The 25,385-nt window shown below is 37.4% G+C and overlaps 1 protein-coding gene across 2 annotated transcripts in view; it reads right to left on the bottom strand.

Annotated features, from left to right (window-relative positions):
• Positions 1–21,433, bottom strand: part of snap25a (synaptosome associated protein 25a) — a 41,154-nt gene extending 19,721 nt beyond the window's left edge. The window contains exons 1-2 of one of the 2 annotated variants that reach the window (XM_077587207.1): positions 21,250–21,433; positions 1,014–1,157 (exon numbers count right to left, since the gene is read on the bottom strand). In XM_077587207.1, the coding sequence (XP_077443333.1) occupies positions 1,014–1,085 (72 nt within the window). In that variant the 5' untranslated portion in view covers positions 1,086–1,157; positions 21,250–21,433. The remainder of the gene's footprint in view (positions 1–1,013; positions 1,158–21,249) is intronic. The other variant, XM_077587206.1, reaches the window with a different exon arrangement.
• Positions 21,434–25,385: the final 3,952 nt, after the last annotated feature.

The raw sequence follows: 25,385 nt of genomic DNA, 5'->3' as shown, positions 1-25,385 counted from the left end.
AGGAGGTGGCGGCGGCGACCTGCATTTCCGAGATCTCTCGTAATTTCTACAGCAGGGGTAGGAAACTTATGGCTCGGGAGCCATATGTGGTTCATTTGATGGGTGCATATGGCTCTACGCTAACCTATGAGGTAAAATATAGAAACCGCTGGTGACAGAGCTGAGTCCTGAACGCACCAAGTGGAGTATCACATCAGCATTTAGGCAACGACACGTTGCTTTAATCATATTTTTTTTTCATTACACTCTTCTGCATGGATACTCTCATTGATACTCACTGATTAGCAACAGTGTAACAATGTGGTCAAAAGAATTCAGAGACTTTTTCTACTTTAAAATGTACATATTTTCATGTACTTTTACTTCAAAAATCCGATTATGGCTCTGAAGGAATAACATTTGAAAATATGAATTGTTTATGCCTCTCTCTGTCAAAAGGGTTCCCGACCCCCGTGACCGGACGTTTCGTCAAAAGACGTTTGGTCCACGTACGTTTGGTCGACCGGACATTTGGTAAAACGGACGGGCCGTCGACCGGACGTTTGGTCGCCGGGTTCGCTCGTTGTCAAATTATGAGAGAGAGAGAGACAGAGTTTACTGTTGAAAGTGAGCAACCAGGTAATCTCTTGCTCTCAAAATTATAATCATGAGAGAGAGAGAGTCCGTTCTACCAAACGTCCGGTCGACCAAACGTCCGGTCGACCAAACGTCCGGGGACCAAACGTCTTTTGATGAAACGTCCGAGTGCCCCCGACCCCTGGCCTACAGTTTGCACAGTTAGCACATTCATGTTCGCTGTAATAAACTGACATAGAGAACGTGTACCACCCAAACACCCTTAAAAACATTGCAGCTCTCATGGCGGTGTCCTTGACCAGTAAAAAGCAAACTTCAAGTATGAAATTTAACATTGGGTGGTGTCATCAGTGCTATGTCCATTTTTTTTACAAACTATGATTGGACAGGAGTTGAGGTATCGCTCTCCATCAAAGAATGCTAATCATCAATCTCACCTCATCGGCAAGCTGGTCAGCACGTTGCTGCATATCTGACAGCTCATTGCGCATGTCCGCATCATCTGCCATGGCTGTTGGGTGTGGGGGGTGGAGAGGGTCTCCAACAGGGAAGAATTGATCCTAGAAGGAATCCGGGAAGAGCTGGAAAACAGACAAATTAGTTGTGTTATGATCTGTCGGGTCCGAGGAATGAGAAATTGAGTTCATCAAGGAAAATAAAAAATAACAGACTGAAAGTGGCTTTGGCTCTAGTTATTATAGGCTAAGCTCTCTGCACTTCACAATAACGGTAATGCTACAGTAGATGATCATGAAGAAAACGCAGTCTGTAAGATTGGTTAACAGTGTGTCAGGCGCAGAAGTACGGATGTTAACCATAAAGAAAAGGACTAGCCACAGAGAGCACTCACCGCAGACATATATTTACCATTGCTAATTGACTAATGATATGCATTACACTAATTAGTGTTTGATTCATTGGTCTTTTACATGCACAACGCTCTTTAACTATGAACGTCCTGAGTAAAGTGACTCATTGGGAAGAAAGAAAGCAATTGATTGGAAAGACGAGGTTAATTATCTGAGACAATTAACCTTAGTGCATAATCACAGATTCTCCCACACATCATCAAGAAAAAAAGTCATCAAATGTTACACTTGTCACTCAGCCCCTGAGTGTGGTATGGAAGAATGACAGCCATAGCATCATATTTAAAAAAAAAAACCCAAACCAAACCACATCAAATGTCAAATTAGTGATAATTTTATTCTTCAATGATATTAGAATTATTGAAGCATATGACAACAGAACATTCACACAATTTTAGTTGTCTCTTATTCATTTGGTAATTAACTTTTTGTACAACAACTCACACAAGCTCAGTCTTTCCCTGTAAAATAATTTCAAATCCCATGTTTACCAGACTTGACCGAACTAACCACCAAAGATATAGATTGTCTTTGTAAAACCTCATTCCAGGAGACAACTCTTGCATGGTGGCTTGGATATAAAGTTTTTTAAAAATGTGCATGTCATCATTCATACTTGGATATTAAGATTTATTGTTCTTGCATTGTACTTGCACTCGATATAGGTTGTTACCAATTTCGTCATACGCAGCTGAGTATGATGACAATTAGGCTTTTGTCGAGTCAATGATGATGACAAAGCCTATGTCCGATTATGTCCGATTATTATTATTAACGTGCAACTTTAAGCAAATCTGCTTGGTTAGAAAATACATGCATATAGTATTGAGGTAACTTTAATAAGAACCTTTTCAATCTACGATTGTTGAGTATTCATATTTAATTTTTTTTGCCATTTTTTAAAGTCTGTGGGAAGTGAAGAGGCCACCAGTAACTGGGTCATAAAGAGGTACAAAATAAGATCAGTGTAAATAAAAAGCAGGCTGTTTTCTTATTATCATGATGTAGCATCATCCTCATTTTACGTATTTATTAATTTCATAAATGAGTGATGTCAATCCAAATACAATGTTCCTTCCAGTTTGGGGATCTCTTCCTTCAACAAATCTATTGAATATTGATTTTATTTAACTATGAACTGTGCGCTATGTCCCAGAGCACATGCAGTCAATCACTATTCAGTTTAACAAAGCTGGGAAATCTGTGGAGTCCTAACATCATTTGATAATGTGCACAGTGTTGCTTTTGGACCAAAATTGATTTTTATGATGACTCGCGAATAGCAGCAGTCCAAGGAAACCAAAAATAGAAAAGCCTTTATAAGACACCTGTCCACAGCCACAAACATTCAGACACTCTAATCTAACCATGGCCGAAACCAAAAAGCTCTTGAAGGACACCAAGCAACTTGATGTTAATATATTAACTGAGGTAGTAATTATTCAAAATACACAAGACTATCAATAATCGCCCTCGATCTTGGGCCAATGAGGTCAATACGATCATGTAGATGGTGAGCAAATATCCCAGTACCACATAGGAGACCTTAGTAAGTAACCTGTAGCGAGCCTGGATGGGATTATGAGAATCAGTAACACACAATGCCGAAAGGGAATCAAACCCTACAATGTCTGATGTGTCCCTGTGCATATGGACAATGTAGAAGACGACTGCTAGAATACTACATTTAATATGTAGCCAATCCCATAGAAAAATCTGTGGATAGAGTATTTTTCAGTTATATAAGTGGCACTGGAGTAAAATAAAATAAAATATGCACCTGTAAATATAACATTAACAATTAAAAAAAAAAAACTATAGCCTAAAAACACAACATAAGATGTTGGGGGTCAGAGGGAAAAAACAAAAAGGCTATAGTATTTTTTTTTAAAACTGTTAATATGTTATATTTACAGGTGCATATTTTATTTTACTCCAGTGCAGTGCCACTTATATAACTGAAAAATACTCTATATATTATATATATATATATATATATATATATATATATATATATATATATATATATATATTTTTTTTTTATATATATATATATATATATATACACATATATATATATAATATAGAGTATTTTTCAGTTATCTAAGTGGCACTGGAGTAAAATAAAATAAAATATGCACCTGTAAATATAACATATTAACAGTTTAAAAAAATAACTATAGCCTTTACATAGAGATATATATATATATATATATATATATATATATATATATATATATATATATATATATATATATATATATATATATATATATATATATATATATATATATATATATATATAATTCACGGATGTTGTGTGCGGGTTTGTAGACCCAGGGAAGCAGGTGAACACAGGGGAGTGAGCGAAATTAAGGTTTTCTTTAATTAACATAAACTGGTATACAGTCAATAAATCCTTAGATTAACCAAAAAACAAGGAAAAATGACAAAGTCACAACTTGAACAAAGAAACAAATCTTCCAGTGAAAACAATGGGGCACGAGAAGCACGAGGAACTGGGAATACGTGACAAGGCAGACAAAACCTGAACATAGCAGATGATCCGACAAGGGTCTGACAAAGACTAAGGGTTTATATAGACAAACATGGGTCGACGAGACAATCAGAAACACAAAGTCACAAAGGGATAAAGCTCAGACTGCAAAAAAATATATTTTTAATTTATTGTCCAGAAAATACGGTAATATTTATTGCAGCGTCATCTGACTATTCTGTTGGTCATAATCCAGTTCATCTACAATTCAGAAATGCTTACATCTCACACCTTCATTTATATTCCCGATTATAGCATCAGAGATATCACGTCATACACGGGAGTGACTCATTAAATCCTCCCACAGCAGAGAATCCATCTTTCTGCTTTGTGTTGGAGATATTCCACATTGCCTCATGTCACAGATGAATTAAAAAAACCTGTGGATTGTGTATACATTTAATTTTATACTATTTCGAATGTTATTTCAGATCTGTCCTGGCCTAATTTCTTTCCCTTCCTACCACCTTTCGTCTCGCACTGCTGCACCGCTCGCCAGCAGCAGCCATGTTGGCTTACATAAATCTCAAACGTGGACAGCGAACCGCAGTGCTTGGCATCCAAATCAAGGACGATTTACAGCAGACTTCGAGGCCCCTTGCCGAGGGGAGACAGATTATTGCCTCCCTCCTGCTTTATGTAACCAAATTCGAGCAATTAAGTTTTAACAGGCCACACTGACCTTTTACTTTATGGCTCAATTACAAACATCACATTTTGCACTCTAGCCTTCCTCAGCATTTAATTTTCCGGGAATGGAACTCCTCTTGATCTGTTTATGTTTTTTTTTAACAATAAACTGCAAAAACTGCAGCTATTTATTGAATGCAAAGATCAGTGCGTGCTTTATGGTTTTCTTGATTTGCAAATTTTATTTGTTCTGTGACGCGCTTAATGCATTTATTTACTTTCACACTATATCTAATCAATTGTAAAATTATTCTATTCCAGACCCCTAAAAAACTTACTTTGAATAAACCGTTGCATTGAATAAAACCATAATAGATGATTTTAAACATAAACAGTGTCGTGGTTGTGTCCTCATTTCATCTAGCTTTGAAGTGCATTTATTTAAGGTAGATTGCTTTAAACCAGTTCGATGTACAATAATTTACCTACTTTTTGAATAACTTATGTTATTGCGGAACTTATGTTGATGTATTCCTGTGTCATTCTTGCTAGGGATTTTAATATCCATGTGTGCTCTATTGAGAAGTTTTTGGTGAAGGACTTTTTTAAGTCATATCAATTTCCTTCAATTTCAGTGTGCAAGTAGTCCAACACATGAACTAGGTTACGTTGTTTTTTGTGCCGAGGTTGAAAAACATATACATACACGATCCGAGGGCGGGGCGAGCGCGCGAATCCCGTTTCGGCGAAACGTCCATTCGGCAAACTGTCCATCGGCGAAACATCTTTTGGCGAATCGTCCGGTCACGCTGTTACCATTACTAGTAAAGTGTCTATGACGGCAATAGCAAGGAATTTATGTTATTGATATTTCATTGTTTACCCTGTTGAATAGTTGAGAAGGACTTCTCGAAGTTGTAAAAACAAAAGATAAAAACAAGTTATGACTGTATATTGAACGGGTGTAATATATATATATATATATATATATATATATATATATATATATATATATGGGTGTAATTGTATATTATGGGGTTTTTGTGTTGATAAATATATCAGTATGCTGGATTGAAGAAGCAACAACGAATCAATATTGTGATTATTTCTCCCTGTGTTTCAAGATAAAATGCAGGGTGCAACAGTTGCACTTCAGTGAAAATGTGATTTCCAAAAATTATTGAAAATGTGATGCTAATAAGGTGGACGAGTGGTTAGCGCATTGGCCGCACAGTTCTGGGATGATGGGCTCGATCCCAGGTAGGTTATCACTGGAGTTTGCCCGTAGTTATCTGGGATAGGCTCCAGTAACACCTGCAACCTTTGTGAGGATAAGCGGTTCAGAAAATGAATGAATGATGCTTATACTTAAGTAAGTGGGTTTCTGAGGCGATACAGTAGAAACAGCCGCCCCTGTTCCAAATTTTAACAGCCTTTGACAAGCTCCATGTCTCCTCTGCTTCAACCTATGTGAACAAATAATGATTAGCCCCTGTTTTCACTCTTCCTTTCAATCCATGGTAGAGAATTTGGCGTCATTTAAAACCTGAGCCCTGGTTTAATTGAGCGTACTAACACGGGACTTTTCATGCTCTCTAAGATGTCAGTTCTATTTTTGAGATAGAACCAAATGCTCTAGGCTTGATTCCTTGAGTCCTGTTCAGCTGTCTTTTGGTTTTCTCTAGGGATATTTTGTTTTAATTTTCGGGATAGTGCTTTTCTTTTTCTATTTGCTGCCCTAAGGGTCCATTGTGAGAAGGCAGAGCGTTGACTTGCATTTTAGCACCGAGGACAGCCAGATTTATGTGCCACTTAAGTAGAATGATTCCTCTTCCTTGCAACCACTTTTGTGTTGTGACTAGTATAGCCTTGAATTTTGTAACTTAAATGAGAATAAAATGGTGTTTTGTATCGTAGTGTTAACAACTTTGAGGTTGACGGTCAACATGGGTTTATGTTTTGCAGTTTTTTTTCACCACAGGCACAGGTGAGACCTTTTCTTTTGCAGCAGCAATTTTGAACATTAATTCATGTTTTCATTCATCACATTTTGGCTGGATGCACTTAATTTTGGAGCCAGCCAAACCTACCTCAAATGAGTCAGAATTATCTTTATTTTCCAGTTAGGTTCGCTTGTAAATTTCCTATGTATTATAATGTATTAATCTTTTGTTTGTAGAGCCACTCTTGTATGACATCAAACAAACAAACAACTATGACTAAAGTACATTTAGGGCAAAAGCAGTGGCATGCCGTCAGGGCCTTCAAGGCCTTCTCTGCTGGCCTAAGAAGAACATCTGAATCATATATTATATTTTGTCCATCAATACTTATTAAATAATTCCAAATTGTCTGTTAGCTACCTTTCATTGCTTTTCCCCCTGGTTGCACTGCTTCCAGATGTGTGTTTTCATATTGAAGCATTTAACCAATCACATTTCAGCCATTATTTGTTGCCAGGGTCATAAACCTGCCTCAAGGCCTTCACAATCAGTTCTGCGGGCTCTGCCGCCTTAAACAAGCGTTCGTTGAAGGCGCTACGAGAAAATGCACGGACCGCCACTGGGCAAAACATATTCTGTCTGTACAGAGAACCATATAGTATATATCTGGAGTTGGTCTCAAATGCTTAATTGGAACATAACAAGGAAAATAAGTTGTTATGGTTCTCATTTGTGTTACGAAATTCAAGGCAATTCAGGATGTCACCTGCCTGGTGCCCATAGTTAGCTGGGACAGGCTCCAGCACCCCTGCAACCCTTGTGAGGATAAACTTTTCAGAATATGAATGCGCGCAATGGAGAATAGCTTATTATTGAAAATAATTGATAATTTTTCAGCATAAAAATACATATATTTATATATAGCAAAAGATCAACTGAAAATATCTGTATGAAAATATATTGTAAGAATTTTTATACTAATTATTTATTGCTGACCCCTGATTCAGATTTCAGATAAGATGGCGTCTATCTAAGAGTCAAAACAAACCAGTTACACTCATTTTGTCAACTATGGGCAAGTCATTATATGTATTTAATTACATTTTATATACATTTAATTGGTTGTATCGTCATTTATAAGCCATCATGGTTTGTAAAAGTTTCTAAAGTAATGTTTTTTCAAACGCTCAAAACTTTTTCTTTTTTTTTCATGAGGTACGTTTTGTGAAGATTCGGAATCCATTTTTGTTATATTGATTTTAAAATGGTTATCCAATTGTTTAGAAATTGGTAATACAAATAAAACTTTGGGTCTAATCATTTACAACAATTTCTTTTTTTTACTGAAGCTCTTTTTATGATTATTACCACTCAGAATTACTTAAGTAATTCAGTTTTAACAAAACACCAGAGGGATCTGTTAGTTGCCTGGGTGAGGGAGTCATTTTGCATTTTCACAAAACAATGAATTATTTCTCAAATATTTATGAATTTGGTTGCATGTCTAAAGAAAAGCATAATGGAAATTTAGGATTAACATTTGTATCCATAAAGTCTGGAGAGCAACACATGTAAATTGTGCACTCACATAATATATTTGCAAGATGTTCGTACCTTAGATTCATTCATTCTTAAGGTTCCATGTTCTTTTTAATCAGTTTAGTTTGTATAGCTAAGTTCCACAATTACTTTATCAGCTGTTTTATTATTATGCTATAGAGTTTATTGGTTAATTTTAGCCGTGAAGTTTATTGCTTGTTTAGTTTCATTATTGAATAAAGTTGTTCTTTACAAACAGACATTTTGAATAATTTTTCATACATTGTGGATTCTGCCATTCACTAAGTCAGTATATTGATCTCTTAGGTTGCAACAGTTACAAATATTTTGACCAAAATTGTTTGCATAGTGTAGAAATGGTAACCAAAAAACACAATAAATTAACACACTAACATCTGAGAATATTTTACAACTCTATTCATTACAGAAAGTCCATTAAAGTAGTTATTTGTTGCTTCGAATAGGTGATTTTTGCATATTATATGCAAAATATTACTCGCTATGAGTGTTTACAGCTTCAAGATTAAATTTATTAAAAAATGTATTGCTTGGAATAAGTCTTCTAAGCTTATTTTCATCTTAATAAATGTATCTATTTTTCTTATTTTAAGAAATCTAAATAAAATTTAAGAGAGACACACAGGTATTTTCACTAATTTCAAGTAGGTTTACAATGCAAACAAGGATTTTTTGCATTGCTCAAGGACACTTCAGGGGACACTAGGATAGTAGAATCGAACCCCAACCTTTTGGGTTGAGAGACAACTACTCTATCACTGTTTCATGGCAACCTATGATGAAAAATACTGGTTCAACTTTCTTTCCACGGCTTTCCTATTTTGATCCACATTTGAATTAACACTTTACTTGTCAGTCTTTATTCTTATTTCATGTGATGTGAGATGGTGGGTTCCGTGTCACGACATTTCTGTTTGGAGTTTGCATCATGTCCGTGCCTGTGCCGTGGGTTTTCTCCAGATACCCAGGGTTTCCTCTCACCTCCCAAAAACATGCACAGTAAGCAGGTTATCCCTAGGTATGAGTGTGTGCGTGAACGATTGTTCGTCTCCTGCTCTGCGATTGGCTTGAAACCAATTCAAGGTATTCCCTGCCTCTTGCCCTTTGTTGGCTGGGATAGGCTCTAGCACCCCCGTGACCTTTTTGAGGATAAGCAGATGAAAATAAATGAATTTAGTTAAGGAATAATTGAAGGTACTTGGACGTTTCATCGAAAGATGTTTGGTCCCCGGACGTTTGGTCCCTGGACGTTTGGTCCCCGGACGTTTGGTCCCCGGACGTTTGGTCGACCGGACGTTTGGTCGACCGGACGTTTGGTAGAACGGACGTTTGGTAGAACGGACGTTTGGTAGAGCGGACGTTTGGTCGCATGGTTGTTACTGTTGAAACCAGCTCTCAAAATTATAATCATGAGAAAGAGTCTAATATCTAAATATCTAATATCAAAATATCAACAGTAAACTCTCTATCATAATTTGACAGCGAGCGAACCCGGCGACCAAACGTCCGTTCTACCAAACGTCTGTTCTACCAAACGTCCATTCTACCAAACGTCTGTTCTACCAAACGTCCGTTCTACCAAACGGCCAGTCGACCAAACGTCTGGAAACCAAACGTCCGGGGACCAAACGTCTTTCGACGAAACGTCCAGTCACGATAATGGAACAAATACAACATCACAGACACTAATCAACCCTCCAGGAAAGGTCCAAAATCTTGTGCCATGTGTGTTTCAGCATACACACACCTGATGGTGATGGGACATAGTCGAAAAGCATGGCTAACCAGCCTGCTTGTCTGCATTTGAAGTGTGTAACTGCACATGTTCCCATACAAAAGTTGATGACTCACTGTTCTCCCCAACCTTCTAATCACAATTTCCAAAGAGACATGGCAGAGAATGGTAACCAAGTCAACAGCACGCAATAAAGTACACAACACTCAAAGGGAAAGTACGATGAACAATTTTATTAAAATACACAGCTTGGCTAAAAAAAAAAGCTATTGTAACCTATTTGGGTGTGCGGTTGTGTCCGTGTTTACTTCATAGCTCGAATACGTTATTCCGTTGTGGTTAGCTGGTTAGTGATGAGATTTAATTTATGGCACTCGAGAAGAGCTAGTATGAGTGATGAATGGCATATGTGGCGAAAACCTGATGATTTATGGCAATTATTGGATTAAAACTGATCATCAGGCATCCTTTCATTGGATCTTAAATAATGACTTAGCAATAAAACCTACAACCAATAAAAAGAGTATACAAAAACAACATTTATGAGTCCTTAGCCATCATTCATCCTGTTTTGCAATATCTAGAGCAGCAGCAAGCAGATTACCATAGCAACAATATTGTCACTATGCCCTTACTTCCACCCAGTCCCTGTCCAATTACATTTTACCTTTAGTGCACTGTCTCCAACACACAATTCCATGTATATTAGTATTTTTCTTCCACTATTGCCAACTATAAGATGCCATTGTAGGCTGACCATATGACTCATGGAATTTAAATTAAATTCATACAGAACGGCCATTTGCAAGCTTTTACTGCACGTATAATCAGTGATATCCTTCAACTATATGCTTTTTGGTCTAGTGAGAGTATTTGCTGCAAATTCTAACATTATACAGTGTTAATACAATGCAACATTTGCAAAGCTGAATAATAATAGTGATGTAACATGACACAATACTCCCTTGGTGTCACTATGGCTGGAAGTCTCTCTCCAGAAAGAAGCTGGAATTAAGTGCAAGAGCAACATCACAGCGGGCCTCTCTACAGAGACTGCCATGCATTATTGACCAAAGAACCAACGATCCCCACCCTTTAGTCATCTCACACACCCGTGTGCACACAGGTAATGTAAAGAATACGAAGGATAACAGAGAAATGAAACTAAAAGTGAAGTAAACTGCATTTTCTCCCTCCTTTATGATTTAAAATCAAGATGAGGGAACTAAATTCTTGGACATTTGAATCATTCGCTTTTTTTGTTTTTCTAACCAAGCTTAAATATTTTAAATCCGGGTAAGATACACTTGTTCTTTGTTTGCCAAATATTTCCCATTACTTGTTATTTTACACTCTAATGCACATGTGTCAAAGTGGCGGCCCGGGGGCCAAATCTGGCCCGCCGCATCATTTTGTGTGGCCCGGGAAAGTAAATCATGAGTGCCGACTTTCTGTTTTAAGATCAAATTAAAATGAAGAGTATAGATGTATATTAAATGTCCTGATTTTCCCCCTTTTAAATCAATAATTGTAATTTTTAATCAATTTTTTTCTGTGTTTTTAGTTCAAAAAGTCATTTTGGAAAATCTAAAAATATCTAAAAAAAGCTAAAATAAACATTGTTTTAGATCTATAAAAAAACTGAATATTCAGGGCTTTTAATCCAGTTCTTTTAATCCATTTCTAAAAAAAAATCTAAATATTATATCTAAAATGGTCCGGCCCACGCGATATCCAGTTGACGTTAATGCGGCCCGCAAACCAACCCGATTCTGACACCCCTGCTCTAATGCTATATTTTTGGGACTAGAAGTCATTACTTTTTTCTCTCTCTTTGAACCCTGATTTTTTTTTTTAATAATGAAGAAACATATTTATTGATTTTTACAGTCTCATTGTTTGACCTGGTGGGATTTTTTTTGATCATAGGTTTTTGTCAATATAGCTGTTGTCTGCATTAGATTCGTGTAATTTGAAATCCTTCATCAACCTTGTAGATGACTCTTGTGACCTTTTTCCCTCAACTGTAATGTTCTCTGGTCGTCAATTTGTTCTTAGTCTGTGAAGCAGAAAAGGCCTCGTCACAAATCCATTCCACTGTCAAACCCTTTGTGTTAGTTCATCATTTTGTTAGGTTAACCTAAAGTACAAGTTTTTTTCAATTTACATAAGAAGTATCAGAGTGGATACTTGTGTATTTTATACAAGTGTTGTGTTGGTAAACGTCTTATGAGACAGAGTAAGATATTATTCTTAACAAGAAAACCAGATGTGTTCTTTCAAGGGGTTGATTGGAGTTGACACAGTGTATATAGCGGTCAGATCTCGATCAATTATTTATCATATACTGCAAGAGCACATTTCACAGCACTGAAACTTCCCAATCTTGAAATGCATCGCTGTAATGTTGTGGTTTCATCACCGAATTGTTTGCCTCTTAAATGGGAGTTTGTAGTGTTGATGTTTTGAATTGAATTGAATTGAATGCTTTTATTGTCATCATACAAGTATATTGAGATTTAAACCTTCACCATGAAATAACAACAACAAACAAACAGACAAATAAATAAGTAATACATAAATAAGTGGTGAACTGCACAAATAACAACAACAAACAACAAATAACAATAAATAATCAATAAATAAGTATCGATGTGTAATGTTACAGAAAAATAAAATACACTTTTTTTCCAACCAAAAAATTTTCCTTAAATAGTTCATCACGTTGTGCCACCTGATGGTGTAGAGCACAGGTGTCAAAGTGGCGGCCCGGGGGCCAAATCTGGCCCGCCGCATCATTTTGTGTGGCCTGGGAAAGTCAATCATGAGTGCTGACTTTTTGTTTTAGGATCAAATTAAAATGAAGATTATAGATGTGTATTATATTTCCTGATTTTCCCCCTTTTAAATCAATAATTTCATTTTTTTAATCAATTTTTTCTGTGTTTTTAGTTCAAAAATCATTTTGTAATATCTAAAAAATATTTTCTGTTTTCCACTTTAATATGGAAAATAATTAAAGAAAAATTTGGTTTCCTTTTGAAATGAAAAATAAATGATTAAAAGAAAATTCCCCTTACTAAGAAAAAAACCCTCAAATAAACATTGTTTTTAATGTTGCTTTTAATCCAGTTCTTTTAATCAATTTATAAAAAAATATATATAAATATTATATCTAAAATGGTCCGGCCCAAATCGAGTTGACATTAATGCGGCCCGCGAATCAACCCGAGTCTGACACCCCTGGTGTAGAGGTTTACACGCCTGACTTTGGTGTGGGTAGGTGCAGGCTTGATTCCCACAGGTGGCGGTATGATTCTGAGTGTGTATGGTTGTTTGTCTCTCTGTGTACCCTACAGCTGACTGACGACCAGTCTGGAGTGTAGTCTGCCTTTTGCCCGAAATCTGCTGGGATAGGCTCCGGCAACCCCCGCAACCCTTACAAAGATGTGTGGCACGGAAGATGAATGAATGAGTGTTCATCACTTTTCCTACTTTAAAAAAAAACAAGATTTATGATTTGAAACGGTTGTGAACGATTTACATTTTCTTGAGAAATCTTTTGAGAAAAATGTACTTCTAAGATTAGTCTTACCATACCATACCTTATGTGTGAAGAAGAAACATTATGATGCAATTTGAATATGAATTTGAAAAAAACCCAATATGAAACAACATGATCTTTAAAACCTCCATACTACTCTGGGACTGTGCAGTAACCTCAGTCTCAGTCTGCAGAAGGTCCCCACCTTGTGGCTCCAGTTTTTTTTAACTAGGTCTACAATGTCTTGTGTGTCTTGTCTGTCTTGCTACTGCAACCAAGAAATTTCCCGAATACGGGATGAAATAAAGTTCTAACCTAACCCAACCTATTTTTTCCTACTTTGTTCTGCCTCTTTAGTCTCCCATATATTTACTTTATTTTTAATGTGGTCATAGGTTATACTTCAACTGTGCAGATAAGCTTGGAAGAGTGACTGCATATTCTCTACCTCGGTCACAGTCTGCAGAAGTTCCCCATCTTGTGGAAGACTTCTTGTGTGTGGTTCCAGTTTTTGTCCAACTTTACAATGTCTTTTTGAGTCTGTATCTGTTTTTGCTACCGCAACCAAAAATGGCGCCGTTCAGGTGGCAGCCGGTGGCGGTAGCTCCGTCCACTCTTGCTTGTTTTGTGTTTTTGCTGCTTTTCTGTCTTAACGATTTGATTTGGTGATTCGTAATGATCCCATGTATTTGATTTGCTTTGTACTTTGTGCTTTTGCTTTGTTGTTCTGTCTAATCACCCTCTTGCTACTGCCACAATGAAATTTCCAGAATACGGGATGAATAAAGTTATCCAATCCAATCCAATCCAATTGCATAACTACAATGGTATCCGACGTTAAAACCGAAAATAATGAACACCAATGGGCTCCTATAGAAAGATTGGTTTACCTACACAATCTTGAATTTGTTGTTCCTTAGTATGTTAATTTGTTAATTACTTAGAGATTAGAGGATTCTCACATTTTATGAGGTGTTTTTCTGTCTGACGTCAAACAAGGGCATAGTTGGATGCCAGTAAGAGACAGATGGAAGGTGAATTCAAGGGTGTTTCTGATAATGTCTGTCACATTATTGGCAGTGAGATGCTGGGCACTGATCCAACTCCTTTCTTATAGAGGAGAGCAGTATCTATAACATAGGTAAAATACCCAAAGATATGTGATAACTGCTATATAAGCAGTTGTCTGTTTTTCTTTAAAAGGTGACTGAAATTAGCCTATGACCAATATCAACAGAGTGATTTTTGTGTCTTCAGCCTATTCATCTTTTTTATGATAACACAAAACTTAGAGATGTGCAAAAGATATTATGCACCGTAATGCATTTTTAATTCATCTGCAAGATGAAAAAAAGTTTAGAGCACGGGAAAATTATTCCTGTTTTAGGAGAGCATCAGCAAAAAAAATAATCTATATAGGCTCAATCAATATGGATGCCTTCCATTATCCTTCATGAACAACTAGAAGAAAACATAATTGATGAGCGACAAAATTAAATAAATAAGCCACAGTCAGTAAATTGGCCGATTTTTATCACAACACAACTGGATGTTTTGGTGACTTAATTCCCAGGCCACTTTAATGCCTGTTAAATATTTGAGAAGTCATAAAAACATAAACATTAGGAAGCAATTACGTTTGCCCAGGCTATAGGACACTTAACACACACTCAAAAAGTTACACTTTGGCTACTTTAAGTTATTAGATTATAAATTACATAAACGGAATAGTCTTCTGTTTCATTACCTGCAATAATTTAAAGTTACATTAGCACCACTCTGCACTGACATAATAAACAATTAATTCAACTGATAAAATTTTGAAAACTGACGGTGATGTGGATTTGATTTGAAGCATTTGAACACGCTCATTGCCATAATACCAAATTTCTGACTTCAGGACAAAACCATCATACAGTAAATGATATCATATGAAAATACTAAGGTGCCCTTCCCATTTAAATTGTAACCTGGAATTTCTTTAAACTTAATAATTAATAAAATTATTTATTAAAATATTTTTTTGTAATTGTACTTTATTATTTATTGTACTTTATTGTTAATTGTACATTATTTCGCTACTAATATCCAAATATTACCAGATACGAACAAAATAATTCGGTCAGTCTAAGAGATGATTTGCAATTTTTTTTAGTGGCCCGTCATTAGTCTCCTACATTCATTCAGGCATTCATTTTCTTAACCGCTTATTCCTCATTATGGTCGTGGGGTGCGCTGGAGCCTATGCCAGCTGCCTTCTGGCCACAGGCAGGGAACACCCTGAATTGGTGGCCAGCCAATCGCAGGGCACAGGGGGACAAACAACCATTCACGCTCACACTCAGATGTAGGGGCAATTTAGAGTGTCCAATCAACCTATTTTGCATGTTTTCTCGTGACATCTGTATTACTCATTACCACATGCACCTTTATTCGAGTTTATTTATGCGTAGATGCGTGACAATAATTGACAGCTGTGCTTGTAGTCTTTGTCAATTTTTGTAATCAAAAATTGTAAAAAAAGATGATAATCGGAAGTCTCATAAATTTTCCTTAACCATACTTAAATACTTTGAGCAATTGTCAGTCACATGAAGGTCATTTACTTTACTTCATGACTCATTGTTGTATTTATTCCATTATAAGCATTTTGTACCATTACTAAAATAAATCTGGTATCGAATTATTTTTACATCGCATTTTACACGCAAAGACCACACAGGTGGACCGACCCAGGACCCCAGAGCTGTGAGTCCGAGGCGCTAACCACTTGTTCCACCGGGCCATATATATGTATGTATATGTATGTATATATATGTATGTATATATATATATATATATATATATATATATATATATATATATATATATATATATATATATATATATATATATATATGTATATGTATGTATATATACATACACATATATGTATATATACACATATTATATATATATATATATATATATATACCTATATAAAATATATATATATATATATATATATATATAAAATCTAGATGACAGTGACATTGTAACAAGAGTGTTTGCTTACCATTGACTAATCCTTTTGTTTTGGTGGATATTCTCTTTTCTGAACAATTTAACTGCGAAATTAACAGGCGTAATGCTTTTCAAAAGATAATAACATTTGGTATGGTTTATCATTTCAATCCCTCACATTTTTACATTACTTATTTATTTATTTTTAATGGGAAAATGCACTTTGTGGAGTAGCACCACCAATTTCGTTATACGCAGCTGTGTATGATGACAATAAAGGCTTTTGATTAATTTGATTTTGATTCACACATCTTGGTGCTCACATCTTCTTGATACAGTGTCACTCTTGTCACTCTCTACTCATCACTACTGCAGCTGACAGTCACAGAGGTGCAACAGCTACTGATAAGACCGTCTGGCTCTTGCAGTGATGCAAGTTTGCTATAATTGTTAAGAAGAAAAAAAAGGAAACAGCAACAAGTCTCTCTTCCTGAATCAGGTTTGCATGTCCATAGAGTAACATTTAGAATTAGTTTTTAGCATTTGAATGAATTGAAAAAAATGCTCTATTAATGATCTCTTATGAGACATTTAGGAAATTGGTCATAGGCATCTTTTTCACTGGTATTTTCCCTTGTTCATGGCAACTGTCACATGAATGTGCAGTATGCGTTGTCTAAGAGAGGATTGTTGCTATTTTAAAATCCTTATATAACTGCTGTTATAGTATATAGTGAAAGAATATGCATTTTGTTCAGAGGATTGTTGGCTAATTTCTAAGTTTTTTACACAAGGAGATTATTGTCTGACTGGGATTGCTAGGAAACCTCCTGATCACAGTATAGATGCCTTGGGAACAGCCATTTTGTTTCTCTGTTTTGTTCATGTCGAGCATCTTTGATACCGAGCGAGAGGAAGTCCGCAGAGGGTTGACTGCAACCCCCTCCCACCCAAAAAGATCTCAAACTGCCTTTCAGCCTTGACATTTTTGCAACCTCTCAGCATTTTCACTTTACAAATAAAAAAACCAACAACATACAATTTTGTATGTCACATGTATATCACATGTGTCAAAGTGGCGGCCCGGGGGCCAAATCTGGCCTGCCGCATCATTTTGTGTGGCCCTGGAAATAAATCATGAGTGCCAATTTTCTGTTTTAGGATCAAATTAAAAGGAAGAGTATAGATGTATATTACATTTCCTGATTTTTCCCCTTTTAAATCAATAATTGTACTTTTTTAATCATTTTTTTCTGTGTTTTTAGTTCAAAAATCATTTTGTAAAATCTAAAAATATATATAAAAGGCTAAAATAAACATTGTTTTAGTTCGATAAAAAACTAAATATTCAGGGCTTTTAATCCAGTTCTTTTAATCATTCATTAAAAAAAATCTAAATATTATATTTAAAATGGTCCGGCCCACGTGAAATCAAGTTGAAGTTAAAGCGGCCCGCGAACCAACCCGAGTCTGACACCCTTGCTGTATATCATGATGTGCGAGAAAAATGGCCGCCCAACATAAGGACAGGCATATTACCAAGGTTAGTATTATTTTAGCCAATCAAATGTGTATTCAGGATTCCCTCTCCCTCCACGTCCATTAGAATATTCTTCAAGGCAAGGTAGCCTGGTCGAGCACTCTAAATTGTATGTTTGCTTGTGCCCAGGATAGGCTCCAGCACCCCCGCGACCCTTGTGAGGATAAGCGGTTCGGATATTGAATGAAAGAATATGCCCCTGTGGTCAAATCCCAGTGTGATTTTTCTTTGTACAACTGAAATCACACAAAAAAGATGTATGCGTGAGCAGTTTAATTTTTGTGTTTAACCATTATTTTCTCCATTACGTGGAGCTAGTGAAGGTGAATTATAATAGGGGTTATCTGCCCTTTTTTAAATGAGAAGAAGAAAGTGACGTTCTTCAATTCCTGGCTTGATGGAGTTTACGCCCATATTTTTGAAATGACAGACATAGGCTTTTTGAAGACTGATATCTTTAGGTATAAATGATTGAGATGTTTGAGACTAAAACAAGCATTTAAATGAAGTTTACAACATGAAACTAACTGTACAAAACGAATTCTTCTTAGTTGTCAAAAGCTGAACTGCCGCAATCTTGAGTTCACGAGACAACTCAGCGCTTTCAAGCAGTGGTTATTTGCATGAGGGCAACAAATGCCCTTGTTTCCTTTCCACCTTTAGCATCTGTATTGGCAGAAACGCATATGCTGCTTTCAACACAGCAAGAGTGAAAAAGATGCTTATGCAAAATAGTCCATCCATTATGCAAAAGGAAAAACAATACCTATTTGGAACCTGGCAGTGGAATGCAATAAAATCAATGACAAGTAACATTTACATTAATAATTTAGCTACTTTGCATATCTAATTCAATATTAAAAGTGCTTTTACAGCGATAGACTAGCAAGGCAGTCTGTGAAATGCAGACCTCTGCCAAGGTTTAAAAGCAATTTGTGCCCCCCCCCCCTGCTTTGGGAATCATGGTACATGAATAAATGATTGGTTACATACAGTATACTTTGAAGGTGTCACTTTTTCAACCTGTGCTAGAAATAGAATCCCAATTACATGTAATTTTTTAGGTAGATTGTTGTTCCATTGAAAAGTAAACACTGATCAAAAATTACAAAAACAAAAGTGTTGGATATTGATAGCCCTCAGAAGAGCAAACGTTTTATTGCATGTCATGAAATATTCAACATCCTGCAGCAAAAGTTAACAGAGCTACGCTGTCATATATTGAGCATCCTCAATTATATTGTTTATACATCCAGGTTTGATTTCAGTAGCAGTACAATAAGCATGTAATACTACCGGGGCATTTCTGAGAAGTGAACTTACTGTGATAACATATATCAGTGAGTCACCATTCATCCGGGCAGCGGCCCCTTCTCAATGTGCTCAATAGGCCCACACTCCTCCCATCACACCTCCCACCCTCCTCTGTCTCTCGTTCAAACGCTGCAAGCTGCATAACGTGATATGGTTGGCATAGCAGTCATGACAACCACAGCATCCTAACCCCCCGGTTACGGCCTTTTATCGGCATTGGTGTAAGCGCAAGGCCATGCAAACAGACTCCTCATACTTGACTGCGGTGCCAAATATTCAATCAGTCTGAGTCACGACATGTCATGTCTTTTGTTTTTTTCTCTTTTTCTTTCTATCTCCCTCTTTCTTTCTCTTTCTCACTCTTTCTCACTGTTTCTCACTGTTTCTTTCTTTCTTTCCTTTTTCTTTCTTTCTTTCTTTCTTTCCTTCTTTCTTTCTTTCTTTCCTTCTTGATTTCTTTGCTTTCTTTCTTTGCTTTCTTTCTTTCTTTCTTTCTTTTCCATCCATCAACCCATCCACACATCCATCCACCCATCCACCCATCCACCCATCCACCCATCCACCCATCCACCCATCCACCCATCCATCCATCCATCCATCCACCCATCCACCCATCTATCCACTCATCCATCCGTCCATCCCTCCATCCATCCATCCATCCATCCATCCATCCACCCATCAACCCATCCACCCATCCACCCATCCATCCACCCATCCATCCACCCACCCACCCATCCATCCATCCATCCATCCACCCATCCATCCATCCATCCATCCATCCATCCATCCATCCACCCATCCATCCATCCACCCATCCATCCACCCATCCACCCACCCACCCATCCATCCATCCATCCCTCCATCCCTCCCTCCATCCATCCATCCATCCATCCATCCATCCATCCATCCATCCATCCATCCATCCATCCATCCCTCCATCCATCCATCCATCCATCCATCCATCCATCCACCCATCCATCCATCCATCCATCCATCCATCCATCCATCAATCCACCCATCCATCCATCCACGCACCAATCCATCCATCCATCCATCCATCTACCCATCCACGCATCCACCCATCCATCCATCTACCCATCCACCCATCCATCCATCCACCCATCCACCCATCCATCCATCTCTCCATCTCTCCAACTATCTAATCCACCTATCCATTCTATGGGGGGCGCACCCTATGCAACAGTGGCCCATCAGTGACCCATAACTTTGAACATGTGACGTGCACTGCAGTGATTTTATTTCCTTGTTGCCTCATCCGCAGCTCGTTAATTGACCAAACTCGCGTGGCGTGGCAGCTTCATTGATGGCGACAAACGTCAGGGGGTGTCACGGCGCACATATATCCCAAACTCCGCCACCCACACGAGCCCCTCCTTTCTGTTTAGAAGGGCTATCCTCCACCCGTCAACTTCCCCACGCATGGATTGCGTACTTTACTATACCACATCCGCCGCAATCACCTTGCACGCACTATTTTCACCTATCCATCACCCCCCAAAACGGCTCCGTGATCAAACGATGGCGAAGTCAATTCACCATCTTGATGCGACACCGGCATCGGTGGATTCACAATCCCCGAGTCATGAGTCGCTCGGAGAAAACATAAGAACATGCTGGATTTTCTCCCATTCGTTCAATTTTCTTCTGACATTCAACCGTGATGCGTCGCTATCCGTGGTCCTGAAGAGCGAAAACGCCCACTTTGTATCGACGCATTATTGCGCACCGCCATCCATCCAACTCAATGCGCGTTTGCGCTCGGGAGGTCACGCACTGTTCATTCCTCACGCGCACCCTGGCGAAAATAAGCCAAAAATGCTCTAGCCGTACATCTTAGAACCACCGGCAATCGCCACCGTTTATTCACAAGCCAAAAATAAGGACCTAATTTTCAATGTGCAAATTGTGCGTAAAAGAGAAAAAAAGGGAGCAGACTTACCCGAGGTTGTTGTCGTCGGCCTGCAGTCAGCACTGGAGGAAATGCGCTCGCTTTTTTTTGGGACCAGCAGCCCCCCACCCCCTGTGTGTGAATGCGTGTGTGTATGTGTGTGTGCTCTCGCTGTGACGGCGATGCTGCAAAGGCACTGCGCCGAGTCTTCCTCACTTCTTCAATGATGGAAAGCAGTGCAGCTCTCGTCAAAGATGGCGGAGAGTCTGACGTCAGCCGCGTTTAATCGGAAAAAAAATCATGCGGTGGATTTATTATAATTTTAAAAATATGTATTTTATTGTTTATCCTGGGGCGATACACGTAGCATCTTGAAACGATGATTTAAAAAGGGGGAGCTCTTTTCATCCTTCCTTCATTTGCTATCCATCCCTCCCACTTTAAATTGATTTCATGCCTATGGCAGTCAATGGCAGAATTTGAGTCAATTTGGGGGCATTTTAGGCCATTTTCTGTTGATTCTTCAGTCATTTCTTCTTTATTTTGGGGCATTTATGCCCTTTTCTTGTTGATTTTCAGGTATCTATGATCACTTCCCGTTGATAAATCAAGTCATTTCCATATTCATTGGAACCCTGCCAACTCCTATTTTTTATGCATGTGGTAAACCTCACTATTCAGTGTTTTGGCTACACATAAACATAGCTAGCAATCAAATCAAACCCACACCCAAAGCCAAAGTTATAAAGTACAAAAACAACAAATAGTGCAAGTAATTAATGGTATAAGTTCAGCACTGAAATAAAACTGCAACCATTTTGTATCAAGCAGATGCAGCAGTTCAGAGCACTGTGCCAAAGTCATTCGCTATCATAAAATTTAGTGTTTTAGCAATAATCAGCCCCCTATTTATCCCACCTCTCACACAATCAGGAGGAACTCAAAAGAATGGATGTGTATACTGAAATTAAATTTGTATGTATCAACTACCATTTATTGTCTTGTCATTATTCAAACAAAACCAAACTGATTGTGTTTAGAAGCAGTAGAATGCTTAAAAATCTCTTCATTTAATCTCTCTGTTACAGATTTTGTGCGTATATTGAGAATAAGTATGCCAATATAAACCATTACAAAATAGTAAGCGATTTATTTACCATGTGTGTAGATGTTCATCTGTGGTGTCTCGATGACCTGCTGCGCTAAGAATCTATCATCATCAATCCAACATCTAATTAAGTATATTTGAACTGGTGTACAAGTAACAATAAATAATGTCAGGATTGAGAAAGTACAATAACATTTTTGTCGTGATGTTAAACCACACATTTAACTGAAAACTGCATATTAAATACCGTATTTTCACGACTATAAGGCGCACCGCATTATAAGGCGCACCCTCAATGAATGACACATTTTAATTTTTTTTCCATATAAAGCACACTGGATTATGAAGCGCCCTGTCTATTTTGGAGAAAATCTAAGAATTTTAAGTGCGCCTTATAGTCATGAAAATATGGTACATCAAAACTGAAGTAGAAAGGAGAATTGCAGCATTATGCAGTATGAAACAAATTCTGGAATAAATGTTCTATTTGTGGTCCTATTGTTTATGTATCTTATTTTATGTAACATATCTTGGAGATTTGGGGTGATGCAAAGCACTTTATAAACAGTAATTATACTATATATTTTATATACTAAGGGGGTAGGCTTCTAAAGTCTCATTTTCAAACATTTATTTTTTTTAAATGTTCTTTAATAACATCTGATAGCTCACACTAGTACTTTGTTGAAGATGTTTGATACTGAATTGAAAAAGAAAGCATGAAAAACATCCAATAAGTTCAGTTTGACATAACTGTTGTTTTGTTTGTTGTATCACTCCGGATCTGCCAAAGTAAACTTCCTCTTGTCACTCCACATTTGGTGCGGAAGGAAAGGTTGACCCCATTGAGGCATAAAGAATAGTGTTGAGGTGACAACACAAAAACCTCTAGAAAATATACCTGGTCAGAAAAACTTTGTCATGGAATTGCCTTAGAAAAAAAACACAGATTTTCAGGGATGGCCTTTTGTTCTTTTTTTCCAGCATTATATTGATTTTTGAATGTGGACTCAACAGCGAGATGGTGTCCTGCTCTGCGCATATCCAGTGGCTGCCGCTGTTTGGCACCGTAACAAATGTGTCTTCAATTGCTCTGAAGTGAGCCTGTCTTCTAAATTAATAGTTATGATAACACAGCATGAAAAATCAATTTGGAGAGGGGAGCTAGAGGAGAGAAAAAAATGAGAGGGTAGGGTGGGCTGTGTGTGTGCGTGTCTGAGTGTATTGGTTAAGGTATGCTTGGGTGAGTGTGTAGAGAATGGATTTCCGGGATCTTACCATTGCTCATTTTCTTCATTAAAGCATGGACCATATTGTGGACAAATTGTATGCTATACTTAAAAGAAGACAAAAACATTCAGTGTTTTATTAACAGTGCAGTTGCTTTTAATCTAGTAAAAGGCTGGTTAAGCACAGTGAAACATGATTTATTCCAGGGGTGTCCAAACTTCAGCCCGCGGGCCAGTTCCGGTCAGATGCCCATTTTTATTGGCTGCCAGCAAATTATGAAAATATCATTGAATATGATATGGCCTGCTGAGAAGTAGTACAGAAAACTGTGTAGAATTTGTGTATTTACTTGTACATAATTACATTGTTTTTGTTTCAATAGTGAGAATATAATCAAATATTTTGGATTATGATGCCCATGGATTATTTTGTTTCTTGTAACCATTAACTCATTCACTTCCGTTGACAGTTATAGACATCAGATCCATTTTAAATTGGAAAGCTGCTACTGAGTCACCATGTCTAACTGCCACTAATGACGATAATCCCATTTGACTGGAGGCCATAGCTGCCAGACCTCCCAGTCAAAAGGGAGTGGACATCTATAAAATCAATTGGTTTATTGGACCTTATCCCAATAACAGTTTTAAACAGTTTTAACATTCACATATTATTGGATTTTATATAACTTTATATACATAAGACAAGTCGTCAAGGATATATATTTTTGTCCAAACCAAGCTGATGCAATGTGATTATTATTGAAGCAATTATTTACTATATGTTTCTAACTTCCACACATACAGTGGTACCTCGAGATACGAGCTTAATTCGTTCCGGGCCTGAGCTCTTATGTCGAAATTCTTGTAACTCGAACGAACGTTTCCCATTGAAATGAACTACAAAACAAATTAATTCGTTCCAAACCTCTGAAAAAACACCAAAAACAGGATATTGGATTGGAAAAAAATGTTTTATTTCTTCTAATTCGCCAGCTATTAACAAAGTAACACATAACTAGTGGTTTAATATTACTAAAATGGGTTTAATAGAACTAAAATTCAACGGATTTCACGGAGGGTAGAGAGAGAGAGGGGGCGGGGGAGTTTGCGAGCGGGGGAGACTTTTTGCAACGATGAATCGTAATATAACATAAACAAATTTAAATGAACTTGGATTACGATGCAGACACACTCAAAAATAAGTTGAATCTAACCTTACACTAAACTTAATTCTAATTTTGTTTTACATTTTTATACCTTTCTTGTCCTGGCCGGGTTGGCTGTTTACCCCGCCTCTACCCTGACTTTCACTATCAATGGGCTGTTTGCTTTTGCATTCCCTTCAAAATATTCCAAAAATGATGCACACAAATGTCCTCACAATGGGATAACGCACAACCACTTGCCAACGAGAAGTAATATATAGTCCTCGTACTAGCGACCGCTACGCCATTCGCGCTGAGTGACGGAAAAAAACACTGAAAAAAATGAAACGCTCCGCCCAGTTCTCGTAGATATCTGTTATACACGAAAGAGATGCGGCAAAAAAGACAGTGCGCTAAAATCATAAACAGCCTCTCATGTCTTGGCCACCTGGCTTTCTCGTATCTCGAAATTTGTCTCGTATCTAGAGATAATTATTTGCTCGAAATTTTACTCGTATCTCGAAATGCTCGTATGTCGGGGTGCTTGTATGTCGAGGTACCACTGTACTCACTTTGCACCCATTCAAACAACTGGCCACATTTTGGTCTAACCTTTCAAATAAGACCCTTGAAGTCGCAGTGGTATTTGGACCATGAGCAGAGTGTGTATAAAATAGGTGTCAGGGGAATGCAAGAGGATGA

The sequence above is a fragment of the Stigmatopora argus genome, chromosome 19, assembly GCF_051989625.1.
Source record: "Stigmatopora argus isolate UIUO_Sarg chromosome 19, RoL_Sarg_1.0, whole genome shotgun sequence".
NCBI lineage: Eukaryota > Metazoa > Chordata > Actinopteri > Syngnathiformes > Syngnathidae > Stigmatopora > Stigmatopora argus.
Note: the sequence above shows the minus strand (reverse complement) of the source record. Positions and strands in the feature narration are given on the sequence as shown.